This window comes from Balaenoptera acutorostrata, chromosome 18, assembly GCF_949987535.1.
Source record: "Balaenoptera acutorostrata chromosome 18, mBalAcu1.1, whole genome shotgun sequence".
Classification (NCBI taxonomy): domain Eukaryota; kingdom Metazoa; phylum Chordata; class Mammalia; order Artiodactyla; family Balaenopteridae; genus Balaenoptera; species Balaenoptera acutorostrata.
This window is the reverse complement of record NC_080081.1, coordinates 81,166,434-81,184,569: the sequence shown is the minus strand read 5'-3', so window position 1 is coordinate 81,184,569 and position 18,136 is coordinate 81,166,434. Positions and strand designations below refer to the sequence as shown.

At 47.9% G+C, this 18,136-nt stretch overlaps 1 protein-coding gene across 1 annotated transcript in view; it reads left to right on the top strand.

Annotated features, from left to right (window-relative positions):
- ATP12A (ATPase H+/K+ transporting non-gastric alpha2 subunit) overlaps positions 1 to 18,136 on the top strand; it is a 28,374-nt gene extending 10,238 nt beyond the window's left edge. Inside the window, exons 11-23 of the mRNA XM_057532907.1 lie at positions 662 to 796; positions 4,166 to 4,358; positions 6,024 to 6,199; positions 6,909 to 7,045; positions 9,727 to 9,877; positions 12,931 to 13,099; positions 13,194 to 13,348; positions 14,494 to 14,617; positions 14,748 to 14,893; positions 15,313 to 15,446; positions 15,575 to 15,676; positions 16,082 to 16,173; positions 16,258 to 18,136. Of these exons, the coding sequence (XP_057388890.1) occupies positions 662 to 796; positions 4,166 to 4,358; positions 6,024 to 6,199; positions 6,909 to 7,045; positions 9,727 to 9,877; positions 12,931 to 13,099; positions 13,194 to 13,348; positions 14,494 to 14,617; positions 14,748 to 14,893; positions 15,313 to 15,446; positions 15,575 to 15,676; positions 16,082 to 16,173; positions 16,258 to 16,286 (1,743 nt within the window). The 3' untranslated portion in view covers positions 16,287 to 18,136. The remainder of the gene's footprint in view (positions 1 to 661; positions 797 to 4,165; positions 4,359 to 6,023; positions 6,200 to 6,908; positions 7,046 to 9,726; positions 9,878 to 12,930; positions 13,100 to 13,193; positions 13,349 to 14,493; positions 14,618 to 14,747; positions 14,894 to 15,312; positions 15,447 to 15,574; positions 15,677 to 16,081; positions 16,174 to 16,257) is intronic.

Sequence of the window (18,136 nt, the reverse complement as noted above, 5' to 3'; positions counted from 1 at the left end):
TCTTGCATGCCACTAATTTTCCTTAAATACTTCATTAGTTAGATGGACTACTTCATCTAACTTTGCTCAAGAACTTTCCATGCGTCTGTATTTTCTGCTTCTCGAGTGTAGGTCTCAGCTTGCCTTTTGGGGTTCTTTACATCTGCCACATCCTCCGTGTCCACCTGTGCTTCAGCACTCACGATAGAGTTTCCCCAACACGTGCCTTCCTTCACAGCTTTCTGGTTTCTAGAAGGCTTTCTTCTGCTCCTCTCTCTGTAGGTAACCCACCTGTCTTTCTTTCTCTTTTTTTTTTTTTTTTTTTTTTTTGTGGCTTGCGGGATCTTACTTCCCCGACCAGGGATTGAACCCGGGCCCTGGCAGTGAAAGCGCTGAGTCCTAACCACTGGACCGCCAGGGAATCCCCACCTGTCTTTCAAGATCTAGTTCATAAGTGCTTTTTTCATGAAAACTTCCTGCTCTCAGAGCTCTCACTTTTCTGAACTCCCCTAATGCCAGCAGGTGGCGCCCTGCGGTTAACAGTCCTAAGTCAGTCACCAATTGTGGGGTAACTGTTTTCTCTCTCCAGTAGACAAGAAGCTTAGGTTACGTGTTGGTTCGTTGCAAATGATCAGAGAAGAACCAGATTATGTGCTGCAACTATTTATCTCTTGATTCGCAGAAAGCTGTGGTTGGAGACGCCTCAGAAACTGCTCTTTTGAAATTCTCGGAGGTCATCTTGGGTAACGTGATGGAAATTAGGAAAAGAAACCGCAAAGTAGCCGAAATACCTTTTAACTCGACCAACAAATTTCAGGTGAGTGTTTCGTCACAACTGAATCTTTATCATCACTAGAACGGCATTTCCACCTGTGTAAGTATCTTTTGGTTAATATGTATTGTGAATGACACTTGACTTCAAAAATAGTCCTCAGAGATGCAGGGCCTGGACGTCTGGTAAACCCAGAACAGGTGTCCCTGAAGTAAGTACAGAAAAAGAACGGTGAAGGTCCTGCCGTTCCCACGCGTGATCCGTCTGTGTGACGTGCACGCTCACATGCGCACAGACGCACCGGCGCCCGCGCTGGGTAACTTCGGCCAAGGACGGGCAGCGGTCACATCCCAGAGGACGGGAGAAGGGTGGGGCGTGGGGAGAAGCGGCGCTGCCCCTCGTCTGTGTCAGGCACTTTACGTGCTTTGTCTCATTTAATCCTCATGATAAGCCTGTGAGGTGGGACCAAGTAACCCCAACTGAAGGGTGAGGAAACAGGCCTTAGAAAGCGCTGAGGTGACAGAGTCACACAAGCATCTAAGTGGCACAAGCAGTTTTCACACCTCTGACTCCTGAGTCTGTGCTTTTTCTACCACAACACAGAGTCTGGGCAGTTCAGTTCAGGCCATGTTGGTAAGCCTTGCCCTTCGTGAAGACCACTGGGCACCCGCCACACTGCTTTCCCCTTCTGCCCCATGGGCAGTGCATGGCATCTCCTCTCCCCCGTGGCTCAGGAAGAGAAGGGCGATCCTTGCCTAGTTGTCACCCCTCATGCCAGGGGTGCCCAGCAGTCAGGTTAGGACAAAGGACAGTTTCTAGCCCAAGGTGCTGGCACAGGTGGGATTCCCTGTAGACTCCAGAGCTGAGAGTGGGGCATCGTGACTTGGTCTTTGCATAACAGTAAATTATATAAATAGGATAACCATGTTTGTGTACAAGTTTCTGGTGATTACCCACACATTTTCTTTTTTTAAAATTAATTAATTAATTTATTTTTGGCTGCGTTGGGTCTTTGTTGCTGCTCGTGAGCTTTCTATACTTGCAGTGAGTGGGGGCCACTCTTTGTTGCGGTGCACGGGCTTCTCATTGCGGTGGCTTCTCTCGTTGCGGAGCACGGGCTCTAGGCGCGCGGGCTTCAGTAGTTGTGGCTCGTGGGCTCAGTAGTTGTGGCTCGCAGGCTATAGAGCACAGGCTCAGTAGTTGTGGCTCGCGGGATCTAGAGTGCAGGCTCAGTAGTTGTGGCCCACGGGCTTAGTTGCTCCGCGGCATGTGGGATCTCCCCGGACCAGGGCTGGAACCCGTGTCGCCTGCATTGGCAGGTGGATTCTTAACCACTGAGCCACCAGGGAAGTCCCACCCACCCACACATTTTCTTTGGAAGGAATTTAGCACTGGAAAATAACTGTGGAGCAAACATCTTTGTGGATGATTGACCAGTAAAAAATCATGGTTAGCAAAACAGACAACTAACAAAATGTATGATGTAAAATGTAGAGGAAATCCGATCTCTGTTCAAAACAGTGAAAATAGAATGAGTAGCAATTCTAAAATAATAATTGTAACAATACCTATCATGTGCTAATTTCCACACTTCTCACAACAATTCTGTTAGGCAGTAGAGAAGGAGGAAACAGGACACAGCCAGCAAGGGCCAGAGCCAGGACTCAGGCAGACCCAGGGGACCATGCTCTTAGGACTAGGCAGGATGGCCTTCCAACCTTGACCGAAACTCAGAGTCGCCCCGGGGCTCCGTCTCCTCCAGGGAAGGCTTCCTCGTCGTGTGAGATGTGAGGAAAAGCGGGTTCTGTGAGGCCTCGTGTGCAGAATGCTGAGGGAGAAGTGGGTTCCCCAGAGTTGGTCTACAAGGAGAGGGTCCTTCAGAAGCGGCCAGAGAGCCTCTGGGATGCTATTAGTGCCATTTTACATCCACACACGAGCAACACTCAGCACTAAGCAAGGTGGCTGGGGGTCATGACCTTGGAGGGTCTCTGGGGCATCGTTCAACCGAAGGAAACAAAGTGGACAGTCTTAGAATAGCAGTTCCCCAAACTGAGACTGGTCCATTAAAATATTTTCCATAGTTTATGGCAAATTGGAAAATTAGGACAATATTTTATAAAATTTTATATGGAGATGAAAGTATTGAATTTAGAAGATTATCCTTTATGTCCTGCATGGTTAGGGCAGGGACTCTGGGGCCTGCTGGCCAGAATTCAGGTCCCAGCTCAGCCCCCTGCTAGCGGTCACTGAACTCTCTGCACCTCAAATTCCTCCCTTGTAAAAGGCAGTAATCATGGTACCCATGGCCATAGTTTTGAGGACAGTTTTGAGAATTAAATGAGTCCATTTAATTTCTGGGCACTCAGAACAGTATACACAGTAAAAGTATTTATTATTCCTACTTTAAATGTTAAAATGCCCTACCTTTCAGAAAATGATAGTGACAGTAGATGGAGGTTTTTGGTTTGGTTGGTTAGTTGGTTTTTTTAATGTCGCTACTTGGCCATGTGAAAAAAGTTGCAACCTTACGTTTGCCCTCTATGGTTTGTTTTTTTTTTTTTTGTACTCATCTCTGATATCCGAAAGTCTATAAACTACTGGTTTAGAATCAACTGGTAGACCCAAAATGATAGAATTTTTCTTTGTAACTTACTCATTCTCTCCCAAACACTCCAGCTTCCTAAAATTCTTTCCAGGGCTTAGAAGGGTAAAATAAGGTCTAGACTTAGCCACTTTATTATTGTCTATAAATTTTTTCACATTTTTCCCGATTATCTTATTAGGGTGCATCTAGAAGTAGAATTGTGAGGTCAAAGGGTAACGATGATAAAGTTGTGATTCCTGTTACTTAGTTGTCCCCCCGGAGGCCCGTGCATGAGAGGCCGTCCTCACAGCCCTCGCGTCCTCTGTCACATCCAGGCAGTGACACTGCCCACGTGCCTGCCTGAATGCAGGACGGCTCGGGTCTGCAGGGAGGGCAGTCAAGGCAGGAGGTGAGACAAGGCGGCTCCCAGCCCTCTGACCCCACGGTCGCCCCAGGAGATCGTGTTCAAGGCAGAAGGTTTCACAGGATGACAGCGCATCTGGCCTCCCTAAAGCAGCCAGTTTCTGTATGAGAGACAGGCTGAGTTTCCCCCTGCGAGACACCCTGATTCAAATTCAGCGTGTCCCCCTGGGCTGGGACAGAGTCTAGCTCTCTGCATATTGCTTGGGCACAAAGTGGAAAGGACAGAACGCGCCTGCAGAGAACACTCGTTCTTTATAGATCAAGGACCAGTAGCCAACAGAGAAAGGGGTGTTTTTAATCTTGTCGTGTTGCTCATTTAAAGATCTGTCCAGTTCAGGCCCTCAGTAGTAAAGACGGTGTCATTGCCCGACGCCACACTGAACATGCTCGACCCCTGTCCCCCGCAGCTCTCCATACACGAGACAGACGACCCCAGTGACAAGCGTTTCCTCGTGGTGATGAAAGGGGCCCCCGAGCGGGTCCTGGAGAAGTGCAGCACCATCATGGTCAACGGCCAGGAGCAGCCTCTGGACAGGAGCACGGCCAAGGCCTTCCACACGGCGTATATGGAGCTGGGCGGCCTGGGGGAGCGCGTGCTGGGTGAGCAGAACCCTGATCCCGCCCGTGAGGCCCGCGGCTCTCTGCCGGCCCCCGGCACACGAGGAGACAGGCCTGTGATGTAGCGGAGTAGCTCTGGCGTCCACTTGAGTCATAAAGGAGAAATGGTCAACGTACAAGAGACACTGTGTGATGGATAGTGGGCGGGGCGGTCCCTTCCAGGTCAGGGAAATCTGGGAAGTTACCGTGGGAGGGGTTGCATTTCATTCTGGACCTTGAGTGAGGGAACTTGGAGGGAGGGAGGGAGCGCACTCACGCAGAGGGAACCTCGCGGGCCAGAGCACAGCGGTGGGAACGGATGGAGTGGCGCGCACCTTGTCGAGGCTGCAGGTGGACGAGGTACCACGGTCCTGGGAAACAGGGCTAGAAGGGTCGTGTGGAGGTCGGCTTGCAGCACCCTTCTTGGCGGGGACAGGAGCGGAGTGGGTCTCAGCAGGAGGTGCTGCCCTCACTCAGGCGAAAAGCGATTTGATCCCAGACAATGGGAACGTGAAGGTCACACACAGAGACTTTGTGGAGGCAGAAATGGTAAGACTTAGCAGCTAATTAGAGGGGAAAAGTAAGTTTAAAAAAAATGTTGACGTTTCCCACTGAGCAGTTAGGGGAAAAGTACTGCCAGTAACTGAGAGAAGGGGGCGTTAGAGGTGGAAGGAACCTTAGAAGCACAGCCACCGTGGCAGAAGCCTGTCAGTGGCAACGTAAGGGGTATCACAGGACATGTTCTGCTCGGAGAATCGGGGGCCGACGAAACAGCAGCTCTGAACTACAGGGTGATGGATGGGCTCAAGGCAGCAGAAGTTCATACTGACGATAAGGCTCATTAAACATCGTGAAAAAAAAAAAAAAAAAAACATCGTGAAAGCTCTTGCCAGTAGAGATGGAATCTGTGGAATGTGTGTTTCTACAGGACATTTGAGTCTGTAAAGCAAATAAAATACATAAATGAGTTGATAATGCTTGAAACGTGCCCCACAGCACCAGGTAGTCTTTCAAGGCGGGATTGCTGCCCGTCTGAGTTGCTCTAGGACCCTCACGTTTGACCTCTCCCTCACACGTGACTGAAGGCTGAACACCATGCCCTTCCCCTGATGCCCCAGTTCCTTCCCTGGTTTGTGCAGGAGCACACGCTGTCTTCTCTGCCGAAAAGGGCCTTCCCACCGCCCATCCGTCCCCCCTTCTTTCCCCGGAAAACAGCCGGCTCCTTGCTCAAGAGTGAGCTCACATGACCTCCTTGGCGCAGTCTTTCCTGTTCTCGGGTGACTGAGCGTAGCCCTGCTCTGTGATGCTTGCCACGCTCCGGGCTTTTCGTCTCTTTGTGTCTGTCCCCCACTAAACTGCAACCTCTTGAGAAGTAAAGGCTGTCCGCTTCTGGGCTTTCTGTTTCCAGAACATAACAGAGAACCTAATGGGCACAGAGTAAATTATTTGGGGATGAAACATGTCTTTCCTAAAAACAACATGTGTTATGGAACTGAAGGAATTAAACAGTCCTGGTTAAACTCTAAAGTATTGGTAAAATACAAAAGACTGAGAGTGTATGAAAATGTTCCTTCTTTCTTTCTTTCTTTCTTTTTTTTTTTCATTCCCTCTTTCTTGTGTCATTTCTTATCCTAGTTTCATTGACTCCCAAATTTATACCCATTTCAGGTTTCTGTCATCTCTACCTGCCAGCAGACGAGTTTCCAGCAACCTATTCATTTGATGTAGACACAATGAACTTTCCCACTTCCAACTTCTGTTTTGTGGGCCTCTTATCGATGATCGATCCGCCTCGGTCCACGGTCCCTGATGCGGTCACCAAGTGCCGGAGTGCAGGGATCAAGGTGGGACTTACACATTCCTGAATTAACAAGTCCTCCATTGATGTTGGATCCCTTTCTAGGAACATTTGTCATGGGAGAGTCAGTATTTAGGTCTCTTCAACTAAATGTCATAATTCCCCTTTTTTTAGTCTCCACTTTCACTGTACTAAGATTTCAGTAACTGTCCCATAAAAGCAAGGTGATTGTGTCTGTGTGGCATAAACCACAAGAGTAACTGCAGTGAGCAGAAAGCTGTGTCCCTGTGCCATGAGGTGGTCACATCTTGCCCTAGACTGTGATAGACAGTAATAGGTTTTATTACTTAATCTCGAGGTCCAGCTTCCATACTCCATTTCCCTCATGATATAAAAGCCAAAATATGAATTCCATTACCGTGTGAATTCCAAGGCTGTGGAGCGTCGTGAAGCTGCCCAAGGAGACATCCTGTCAGCCCTTTCACAGATAAAGTTATGTCCAAAGGAAAGGCTGGATGTCAGAGGAGGAAACGTAAGAAGCTTAGGAGCAAGGGTAGATCTAGTGGGATCAGTGTGCCCTTCAAAGACAGCTGTTTCTTTGACCTAAAGATCAAGGACGGCTCATTAGGGCAAACCACAGTCACCCCTAGCCGTGCTGTACGGGGCCGTGGTGGAGCAGGCGATAGCGAGCTGTCCCTGCTCGGGTACCTGAGTCCCTCACCGTCCACATGCCCTTCTCGTTGTTTGTGTCCTAGATCATCATGGTTACAGGCGATCATCCAATCACAGCCAAAGCTATTGCCAAGAGTGTAGGTATCATTTCCGCCAACAGTGAGACAGTGGAAGACATTGCAAAACGCCTCAACGTTGCTGTGGAGCAGGTTAACAGGCGGTGAGCTCGGAACCCACCCCCCCCCCAGCGGAACTCGGGTTCTTAGCCACGGGGCCCTGTTGCCTCTAAAGAGCTGTGCTGTGGGTGCAAAACCCCCTTCCTGCCAGACATCCTCTCAGGGTTATGCGAGGCTGCTTTACTCTCTAACGTATGTATCCATTCCTTCCTCAAAATTTGATTGAGCACCGAACACGTGCCAGGCATGGTACTGATACCATGAGGGTTACCTGGATGCATGTCTTGTGTGAAATTTCAGCCCAATGAAGTAGATCTGAAAACTTCAGTGCCTAACTTAACGTGAAGAAACTGAAGCAAAGACTTTACAGGAAACTACCAGCCATTGATGCAGTTGTATAATCAGGAATCTTGAGAACCCTTTGCGTTCCATGTGCCCTCCTAGTCTGCATCTTGCGTATTTATTCCGTTGGCGTCATAATGTGTAGCTATGGAAACATACTTCTCTTTGCTTTTTACTTGGTAGTAAATAGAATGGAAGCTTCGTAAGGAAAGACTGTTCTTCTTGTGTCTCCTAATTCTTTAAACCATGTTCATCCTTTAGTCCAGTCATCTGTCCATTTATTCTGTATTCTTTCAACAAATGATTGTTGAGTGCCTAGTGTGTACCAGGCACTGTGCGAGACACTGGAGCTATAGCAGAAACAGACCAGACACTCTCCCCACACTTGGGGAGCTTTCCATTGAGCCAGAGGGGAAGAAAAATAAATTAATTGTGATGCGGTAAGTTCAGTGAAGGACGCACAGGGACAAAGGAGCTGGCAGTGGGAGCCTGGACTGTTGATCATTTAAATGAGTCAAAGGCTCCAAAGTGTTAGTTTGGAAATTAGTGTCATTGGCTTTATTATACTTTCATGCATGTGGGGAAAAAAGGGAAAAACCAAAGAACCTCTTCTAGTTTACCCAAGCATTTATGCCTTTTAGGAACACAGAGCTGTCAGGTAGTGAGTTACTACCAGGGCAACAAATTACCAGTTAAGACAACCGAACAGTTGAACAGCCTCTGGGCACAGCAGCAATATCTGAAGTCTAAGGGTCTTCCACTGCTCCTTTGTGTAAATAGCATTCATCTATGAAGACAGGTTTGGTGCTTTTGTTTATCTGTTTGGATTTTTTAAATAGTAGGATTATACTTTTTCCTACAAGTTACCACACAGGAGAGAGGGGTGTATGCTTTGTGAATGTTTTCAATTGTCCACTTTATCAACTCCAGCTTCATGATCATAGAATAACTCTTTTTGCAGCTCTGGGGGGAAAGGAAACACCCTTTCTTTCTTAACTTACTTTTATTTATATATATATATATATTTTAATGAATTTATTTATTTACTTTTTTATTTATTTATTTTTGGCTGCATTAGGTCTTCATTGCTGTGCGCGGGCTTTCTCTAGTTGTGGCGAGCAGGGGCTACTCTTCGTTGCGGTGCATGGGCTTCTCATTGCGGTGGCTTCTCTTGTTGCAGAGCACGGGCTCTAGCGGTGCGGGCTTCAGTAGTTGTGGCACACGAGCTCAGTAGTTGTGGCTTGCAGGCTCTAGAGCGCAGGCTCAGTAATTGTGGCTCGCGGGCTTAGTTGCTCCACGGCATGTGGGATCTTCCCGTACCAGGGCTCGAACCCGTGTCCCCTGCACTGGCAGGCGGATTCTTAACCACTGTGCCACCAGGGAAGCCCCATATATATACGTTTTCTTACCAGAATATAGGAAGACCTGTAGTTTGAGTCAAGTGCTAGAATTCCAATATTTAGCACCGATAGGAAAGAACAGACCTAAAAAAAAAGAAAAAAAGCTCAGAACTTTAAGAATGAATAAGGCATGCAGTGTTTTGTACTTAAGGATGTTTAAGCTGAGATTGGAAGGCTGGAAGGCTGAAATGTGGAGTGTTCGCCAAGGGAAGGGAAGTCGAGGTAGAAGGACGTGTGAGGCCTTTGCGTGGAGAGTCGGGGGGCTCAGAACTGAGAAGCCCAGTGGGCTGCGGGCAAGAGTCAGAGGGGACAGATGGTATGGGCTGCACCCAGCCCTGCAGACCGAGTAGGGATTCCAGGGTCTGCTCAAAGCACTGCAGACCGAGTAGGGATTCCGGGGTCTGCTCAAAGCACAGCAGAAGCCTTGGAAGAGTGTTCACAGGGGACAGCACAGTCAGATCTGCACACTCAATAGTTTCTAGAAGCTCACTTTTATAGTCAGCAAATAAAAGCTTTCCTCAAAGAAGACCTCAATAAACTTTTCTCCCTGCATAGCTCATGGCATAGCAGACACTATAAATAGGAAATAAACAACAATAAAGAATTGTTACTCATGTGTTTAGGCATACGCTGGATTCTAGGACCCAAAACGTACAAACAGGCAGTTTTTTTTACCCTCCTTTTACTTGTTAAGTAAAGCATTGCCCCAGGAAGTACCACCTCTCACACATTCCTGGAAGGAAATGGCTAATTGGCTTTTTCCTACTGTTGAGTGACGCAAGGAAATGCCTTATTTGTCAGCCTTAGTTCACTGTCTTGAAATGAGACCAAAGTATCCCCAGTACCCACACGCCCGGTTATCCCACCAGAGGACTGGGTGTCAGGACTTTGGGTTCCAGGTAAAATCAAAGAGGTTCAGCCCACCTCCCGCCCAGAACAGTGTTTCAACCTTGGGCCTCAGCCAGTTCCTGCTGCCCTTCTAGGGACGCTAAGGCCGCTGTGGTGACCGGCATGGAGCTGAAGGACATGAGCCCGGCGCAGCTGGACGAGCTCTTAGCCAACCACTCGGAGATCGTCTTTGCCCGGACGTCCCCCCAGCAGAAGCTGATCATCGTGGAGGGCTGTCAGAGGCAGGTGGGTGGACGCAGCGCCGGGGGAACCTTCCAGGTCTGTCACCATCCCGCGGGGACATGCAGCGCTGAGCGCTGGGCCCCCATCCTCACCACCCCACATCTCCACCCGTCGGGGCTGGCTGTCTGCTCACTTTGGGGCCTTGCTGCAGGCTCCCCAAGGGCCTTGCGACAGGGAAGTTTGGAGCTATGGGGGATGTGAGTGGACGCAGGACAGAAAGCTCAAAGCGGTAAGACAGGGTACCCACTGTCGCCTGCACACACACTGGGTTGTTTCCTTCCAGTTTTGTCGAGATCTAATCGACACACAGCACTGTATAAGTTTAAGGGGTGCAGCATAGTGATCTGACTTGCGTATGTCATGAAATGATTATCACAGTAAGTTTAATGAACAGCTGTCTCATATAGATACAAAATTAAAGAAAAAGAAAAAAAATTTTTTCCTGTGATGGGGACTCAGGATGAATTCTCAACAACTTTCCTGTAATGTTGTATGTTACATCCCCAGCACTCCTTGTAACTGGGAGTTGGTACCTTTGACCCCCTTCCTCCAGTTCCACCTCCCCTCACCCCCCCACCTCTGGTAACCACAAATCTGATCTCTTTTTTTAATGTGTTTGTTTGTTTGTTTGTTTTTACGTATAATTGACCTACAACACTGTTAGTTCCTAGTGTGCAACATAATGATTTGATATTTCTTTACAATTCAAAATGATCACAACAATTTATTCGATTACCACCTGTCACCTTACAAAGATGTTACATATTGACTGTGTCTCCCATGATGTACATTTCACCCCTGTGACTCATTTATTTTGTAACTGAAAGTGTGTCTTCATCCCCCATGCTTGTTTCACTCAACCCCTCAACCCTCCCCTCTGGCAACCACCTGTTCTCTGTATCTATGACTGTTTCTGTTTTGTCACGTTTGTTCATTTGTTTTGTTTTGTAGATTCCGAATATAAGTAAAATCATACGCTATCTGTCTTTCTCTGACTTATGTCACTGAGCATAACACCCTCTAGGTCCATCCACGTTGTTGCAACTGACAAGATTTCATTCCTTTTTTTTATGGCCAGCATATTTACACATCACATCCTCTTTATCCATTCACCTGTTCATGGGCATTTGGGTTCCTTCCATATCTTGACTATTGTAAATAATACTGCAATGAGCATTGGGGTGCATGTGTCTTATCTAATTGGTGCTTTTGTTTTCTTCGGAAAAATGCCCAGAAGTGGAATTGCTGGATCCACTGGTAGTTCTATCTTTAAATTTCTGAGGAACCTGCATACTGGTTTCCACAGTGTCTGCACCAATTTACAGTCCCATCAACAGTGCACAAGGGTTCCCTTTCTTCCATACCCTCACCAACGCTTGCTATTGGTTGTCTTTTTTTTTTTTTTTTAAGTCTTTATTGAATTTGTTACAATATTGCTTCTGTTTTATGTTTTGGTTTTTTGGCCACGAGACACGTGGGCTCTTACTTCCCCAACCAGGGATCGAACCCGCACCCCATGCACTGGAAGACGAAGTCTTAACCACTGGACCGCCAGGGAAGTCCCTGGTTGTCATTTTGATAATAGCCATTCTCACAGGTGTGAGATGGTACATCACTGTGGCTTTGATTTGCATTTTCCTTATGGTCAGTGGTATGGAGCATGTTTTCATGTGCCTGTTGCCCACCTGTATATCTTCTTTGGAGAAATGTCTATTCAGGTTCTCTGTCCATTTTTTAATTGGATTGTTTATTTTTTTAATGTCAGGTTGTATGAGCTCTTTGTATAGTTTGGATATTAACCCCTTGTCGGATATATCATTTGCAAATATCTTCTCCCATTCAGTAGGTTGCCTTTTTGTTTTGCCGATAATTGCCTTTGCTGTGCAAAAGCTTTCTGGTTTGATATAGTCCCACTTGTTCACTTTTGCTCTTGTTTCCCCTGCCTGAGAAGAGAGATCCAAAAAAATATTGCTAAGACTGATGTCAAAGGTGTACTGCCTATGTATCCTTCTAGGAGTTTTACAGTTTCATATCTTATATTTACATTTAAGTCTTTAATCCATTTTGAGTTTATTTTTGTATATGGTGTGAGAAAGTGGTCCAGTTTCATTCTTCTGCATGTAGCTGTCCAGTTTTCCCAACATCATATATTAAAGAGGCTGTCTTTCCTCCATTGTATATTCTTGCCTCATTTGTTGTAGATTAATTGCCCACATTAGTGTGGGTTTGTTTCTGGGCTCTCTGTTCTGTTCCATTGATCCATGTGTCTGTTTTTTGTGCCAGTACCATACTGTTTTGATTACTGTAGCTTTGTGGTATAGTTTGAAATCAGGAGGTGTGATACCTCCAGCTTTGGTGTTCTTTCTCAAGATGGTTTTGCCTATTTGGGGTCTTCTGTGGTTCCATACAAATTTTATAATTACTTATTCTACTTCTGTGAAAAATGCCATTGATATTTTGATAGAGATGGCATTGAGTCTGTAGATTGCCTTGGGTAGTATGGTCATCTTAACAATATTATTCCAGTCCAGGAACACAGTATATCTTTTTATCTGTCTGTGTCATCTTCAGTATCTTTCATCAGTGTCTTATAGTTTTCCGAGTACAGGTCTTTTACCTCCTCATTTAAATTTATTCCTAGGTATTTTATTCTTTTTGATGCGATTGTAAGTGGGATTGTTTTCTTCGTTTCTCCTGAGAGCTCGTTGTTAGTGTATAGAAATGCAACAGATTTCTATTTACTAATTTTGTATTTATTCGTTCTAATAGTTTTCTGGTGGAGTCTAGGATTTTCTTTGCTTAGTCTCAGGTCATCTGCAAACAGTGACAGTTTCACTTCTTCCTTTCCAATTTGGATTCACATTGGTTTTAATTATTCACACACATCTTGTTTGGAGCTTGTTGCTCTTGCTTCTGGGATTTCCTGCCTTAATCTTTCCCCCCAAACCCAAAGTGGGCCTTCATTTTGGCTCTGGCTGACCTCGCAACCTCAAGACAAAGGGAGTGGGTGGCCCCTGCCCAGGCTGCTCACTCACCTCCTCTTGGTGTCCCCACAGGATGCTATTGTCGCTGTGACAGGGGACGGAGTTAATGACTCCCCGGCTCTAAAGAAGGCAGACATCGGGATCGCCATGGGGATAACGGGTTCTGATGCAGCCAAAAGTGCAGCCGACATGGTCTTGCTGGATGACAACTTCGCGTCCATCGTCACAGGGGTGGAGGAAGGTGAGTGGGGTCTCAAGGGGTCTTAGCGAGGGCTGGGGCCACCTGCGAAATCAGAAGCGAGTCCTATAAGGAGAAACGTAACGTCTTTGCCTAGGTCGCCTGATCTTTGACAACCTAAAGAAGACTATCGCGTACACCCTGACCAAGAACATCGCTGAGCTCTGCCCCTTTCTGATCTACATCATTGCTGGGCTTCCTCTGCCCATTGGCACCATTACTATCTTGTTCATCGACTTGGGCACAGACATAGTAAGTAGCCCTAAAGGGAACAGCGTCTGATAACTTCCCCAGGTGATGGAAACTTCAGAGTCATTACCTTCAAGAGCAAGAGATGCACTAAATCCATGCTTCTCAAACCTCGACGTGATGGGGCCTGAAGTTCTGCCTTTCTGACAAGCTCTTAAGTGATGCCGAGTCTGCAGGTCCGCCAACCACACTTCAAAGCAAAGGACTAGAGAGATCTGTCATATGTTTGAAAATTAAAACCACTGCACTCCATATAAGAACTTTTCAAGACATAAGTTCTTCACCATTCCAAAAAAGCATGCCATTGGTCAGTTTCGGCTCACATGCCTCCCTTTTCTTTTGAGAAGATGCATATGTCACCAAAGTAGTCCCTGTACTGCTGGGGGGCCCAGGGGCTGAAGTGATAACTCACAGCCGCCCCTTGTTAAGTAAAGGAATCTGTGACCTGGAAGCCCCTCACCAAACACAGTAAGAAGTAGCCATGATTAACACTCTGTAAAGCTGCACACTGACCTACAGTCACGTCACCTAAACCCTCTCCCCTTCTAGGACGAATCCCTTTAAGAAAGCTTCGTGGCGGTTATTCCCGTGGCTCTGGCTTACACAGGGGACAGGCCGCGAGCAGAACTCATAGCCCTGCAAGTTGCCGTCCCTCCCTCGTCTCATAGGACACCTGCAGGGCACCCTCCACGCTGCAGGGGGCTGGGGGTATCTTTACCTTAGCGGGGAGCTGAGGCCCCAGAGCCTGCAGTCAGATCACTTTCCAGGCCGTTGAACTTTGCTCATTTTCTCCACTCTAGTGGTTCTTCCAGGCATCACCGGGGAACTGGTTAGAAATGCAGATTCTCTGCCCTCCAGTGGGGAGGACCTGTGAGAGAACCGCTGGTGAGTGGCGGGGCGAAGCGGGAGAGGACAGAAGCAGAGGAAAGTGCTTTATAACTAGCATTGTTTAGAGCTGGAAGCGCAAGGCAATGATCAGAAGCAGACTGATTCTGAAATTCTCTACGGACGCCGCACCCCGTGGCCTGCACCCTGGAGAGACCAGTTCCCTAACCCCACTGCCACGCCCAGGCCCCTGGCTGTGCTGCCCACATTCCCTTCTGTCATAGTGTTTCAGGCCGGGCCTCACGGGGTCTCTCTCCCTCTAGATTCCCTCCATCGCCCTGGCTTATGAGAAAGCTGAAAGTGACATTATGAACAGGAAGCCTCGCCACAAGAAGAAGGACAGACTGGTGAACAAGCCACTTGCCGTGTACTCCTACCTGCACATTGGTGCGAGGAGGGGCCGCCCAGAGAATTCTTTTTGCCTTGTGGGGCGGGGTTGGGACGTGAGGAGGAACCCAGAGGAGAATGAGGTCGGGGCAATTCTGAAGTCATTACAGAACCTCTTCTGTTCTTTCAGGCCTCATGCAGGCCCTGGGAGCTTTTGTTGTATATTTCACCGTGTACGCACAGGAGGGCTTTCGACCCAGCACTCTCCTTAACCTCCGGGTGGAGTGGGAAAAGGGCTACGTCAACGACTTGGAAGACAGCTACGGACAAGAGTGGGTAAGGGCGGGGCCTCCAGCAGTGTCCTCCCGGGAAGGCCGGAAGGGTGCAGAGCAGGTGACAGCCTTCTCGGTTGACAGGGCTTGCGGGCCCCTTGGTCACGGCGGTTTGCCTCTGTCGGGGCTCAGCTCATCTCTCGAGTTAGGTGCCTAGAGCTCACCTTTTCACATCAGCTTTGCGATAGGTGTGTAAGAGTAACCAGCCGACAGTGCCACAGTTGGGCCAAATTCATTAAGTTAGCGTCTTTTCCTACTCACCAGGTTAAAGGAAAGAAGGGTTTCTTTCCAAACACAAGGAGGTGATCCTCCCTCAGTCTTGGTGAGGGGGAAAGAGAGTAGAGGCTTACAGAAATGGGCTGATGCCTCCCTAAAGTTTCCATCTGGGGCCTCATGGTCTTCTCTTTCTCTGGCCGTTGACAGACAAGCTACCAGAGGAGATACCTAGAATGGACGGGCTACACAGCATTCTTTGTTGGCATCATGATCCAGCAAATAGCAGATCTGATCATCAGGAAAACCCGGAGGAATTCCATCTTCCAGCAGGGTCTCTTCAGGTACTGCCGGCATCCACCCTCGTGCTTCAGCCCGGGCCTCTGCTGCCGGGATGGTGAGGCGTTGACTGCGCTGGGTGCGTGGGGCTGAGCCCGGGAGTTCAGAATCTGTTCGCCTTTGTGTCTTACAGAAATAAAGTCATCTGGGTGGGGATTGCCTCGCAGGTTATCATCGCGTTAATCCTCTCCTACGGCCTTGGGAGTATCGTGGCCCTGAACTTCACGATGCTCCGGTGAGGTTCCCTTCAACAGTGGGGAGGGAGGAGCGAGCCCCGATCTGCTGTCACGGCCTAAATAATCACTAGGGTTCCAGAAGCTCTTTTCCCTCAAGTCTTTCAAAAGAGGTAAAATGGAACCGGTTTTATATTCAGTCTGAGTCTTTGGCCTGCTAGTTTATTCCAGAAGAGGAGGTGGGTTTTCCATCCCTCACCATCCCATCTCTACCCTCATCCGGCGGATCACTTCCCAGGCAGGCATTGTTTCTAGTGGCCACAGGCCAGTGCAGTTTCACGTTGTGTGACACAGTGGAGTCGTTCTCCCCAGTGAGGCAGGGAAGTGAACGGGAAGCTCGGCCGCCTGTGGGGCGGGCCCCCCTCTGGGTGCGTGGGTCTCACCTCCCTCCCTCTGCCCCCTCCCAGGCCTCAGTACTGGTTCGTGGCTGTACCACACGCTGTTCTGATCTGGGTGTATGACGAGGTGCGGAAGCTTGCCATCAGACTCTGCCCTGGAAGTAAGTAGTAGTATGATTTGGGGGACTCTGCCTAGTGCAACAGAATCCCCTCCGTTTCTAGCTTACTGTTTTCTACCTCTACAGGCTGGTGGGATAAGAACATGTACTATTAAGACCACCTTACTTCCCGAGCCCACAGCTGCACGTCAGAATGTTCTTCATCTTCCGGCCTCCAGCTGGGCGATTGCAGCCGTGGGGACATCGTCAGTACGCATTTAAGAAATGACAGAACTGTAGGAAAGATACTCACTAATGTTTTGTAATTTAAAGCAGAGATTTAACTGTTTATACATGATTTTAATTTATATATCTATCTCCTTATTTTAAAATATGTGAATTTCAAGGTAACGGTGTAGGGAAGCATGGCGTGTTTATATGTATGTAAAGGTCAGTCGTGTTAGATAATCTCGGGTAATCCAGACATCTGCTGGGGTCTCGCTGTCCCTTAATTCTAGACAGGACTGCTCAAACCTCCATTCCACACTCTATTAAAAGTCCAACGACCTCCCTGAGATTCCTGTGAATTCCCAGGGAATTTATTACTTCACAGTCACCTTGCTCAGAAAAGGCTAATTCAGCTAGAGGTTTGCAAGGGATGAAGCGATGGCACGTTTACATCACAGCAACTTGGACCACCTCAGTTTGACCCTGAGGCATGCTGAAAGGTCCGCATCCCACCTCTCAGCTCCTGGCGGTCCTTTGATGCCCTCCCTCCTCCCGAGCTGCCCACCCTGACCACCAGCTCCAAAAGGGAGCTCCCGGGGCGTTGGCATAGGCTAGTTCCAGGGGCTCCCCTGGCCCAAAGGGGTTTTCATTTACCAGGACTCATCCTCAGTGGAGGACCATGGTGACTTAACACGTAATATTTATTTCTTGTAAGACAGTCGCAAAGCACTCTGCAGCACTAATTTTATGTTTCACGCTTTAATTTAGGTTTATTCATGTGTAACATGTGTGCTCACACCCATATTGACACCCCAGAGAGGCCTCGTTTTTAAGTAAAAGTTGTTTTATAAAACTAGGCCTGAGAGTGGTGTTCTAATTAGTTTGAGTTTGTCTAAAATGCACAGCATAGGACAGAAAAAAATGAGATGTGATTTCAATTTTCTTTTTTTTTTACTTCTTCTGGTCATTTTACTTTTCCATGGAAGGTCTGAACTCTTCCCTCACCAACATCGCTGCTTTGTCCCCTCTCTGACGTGCGCACACTTTTAAGGCAGAATTTCTGTGGAAGGGTCTATCTGTCAGCAGCAGCGCAAGAGAAAGCTGTTTTCACAGCCTTTCCGTCATCAGCTGCACGCCCAACACAAACTGATTTGACAGGATGACACTTGGTAAGCTTTTCCCATTCAGTAGCTGCCCCTCCACCTCTTCTCCATCGTTCATGCAGGCAAGGACATTCCGCTGCTCACGGCGCTAGGTTGTGTCTCTGGAGCAGGAAAAGGGAGTCTGGGATCCATGGTTCTCTGCCGTGTTCTCAGGGCCATCATTGTGACTTCATGTAAATAGATTTTAATGTACTGTGTCACTGTGTATATTTAAGTTAAAATAATGTATTTAATCTCGAGGGTTTTAATCTCTGTCTTCAGCCACAATTATCACTAGACTAATCTGACGTTAGTCATTCAGTGAACCGGAACCCTTTCCAGGCAGCGTCATGACAGCCTTCTCTTTCCAGTCCTGGCAGGGCAGTAATGCTTCCTAAACTTCAACTAAGAATAATCTGTCCTCACTCTTTTCCCTGCCAGGCTGTCCAAGTGCCCCTAGCTGTGATGGCTGGCAGCTCATGGTCCTGCCAGAGCCAGTGGGAGAAGGCTGTAAATAGAGCACAAAGCTGTAAGGGGTTTATGGTGGGTTGGATTACACTTGAAAGGAGTTAAGTTTGAAGTAGAAGTCTCTTCACAGCAGGAACCCTGTCTGGAATAACTTTCATATTGTACGCACCTACCCTCGCAAAAAGCTG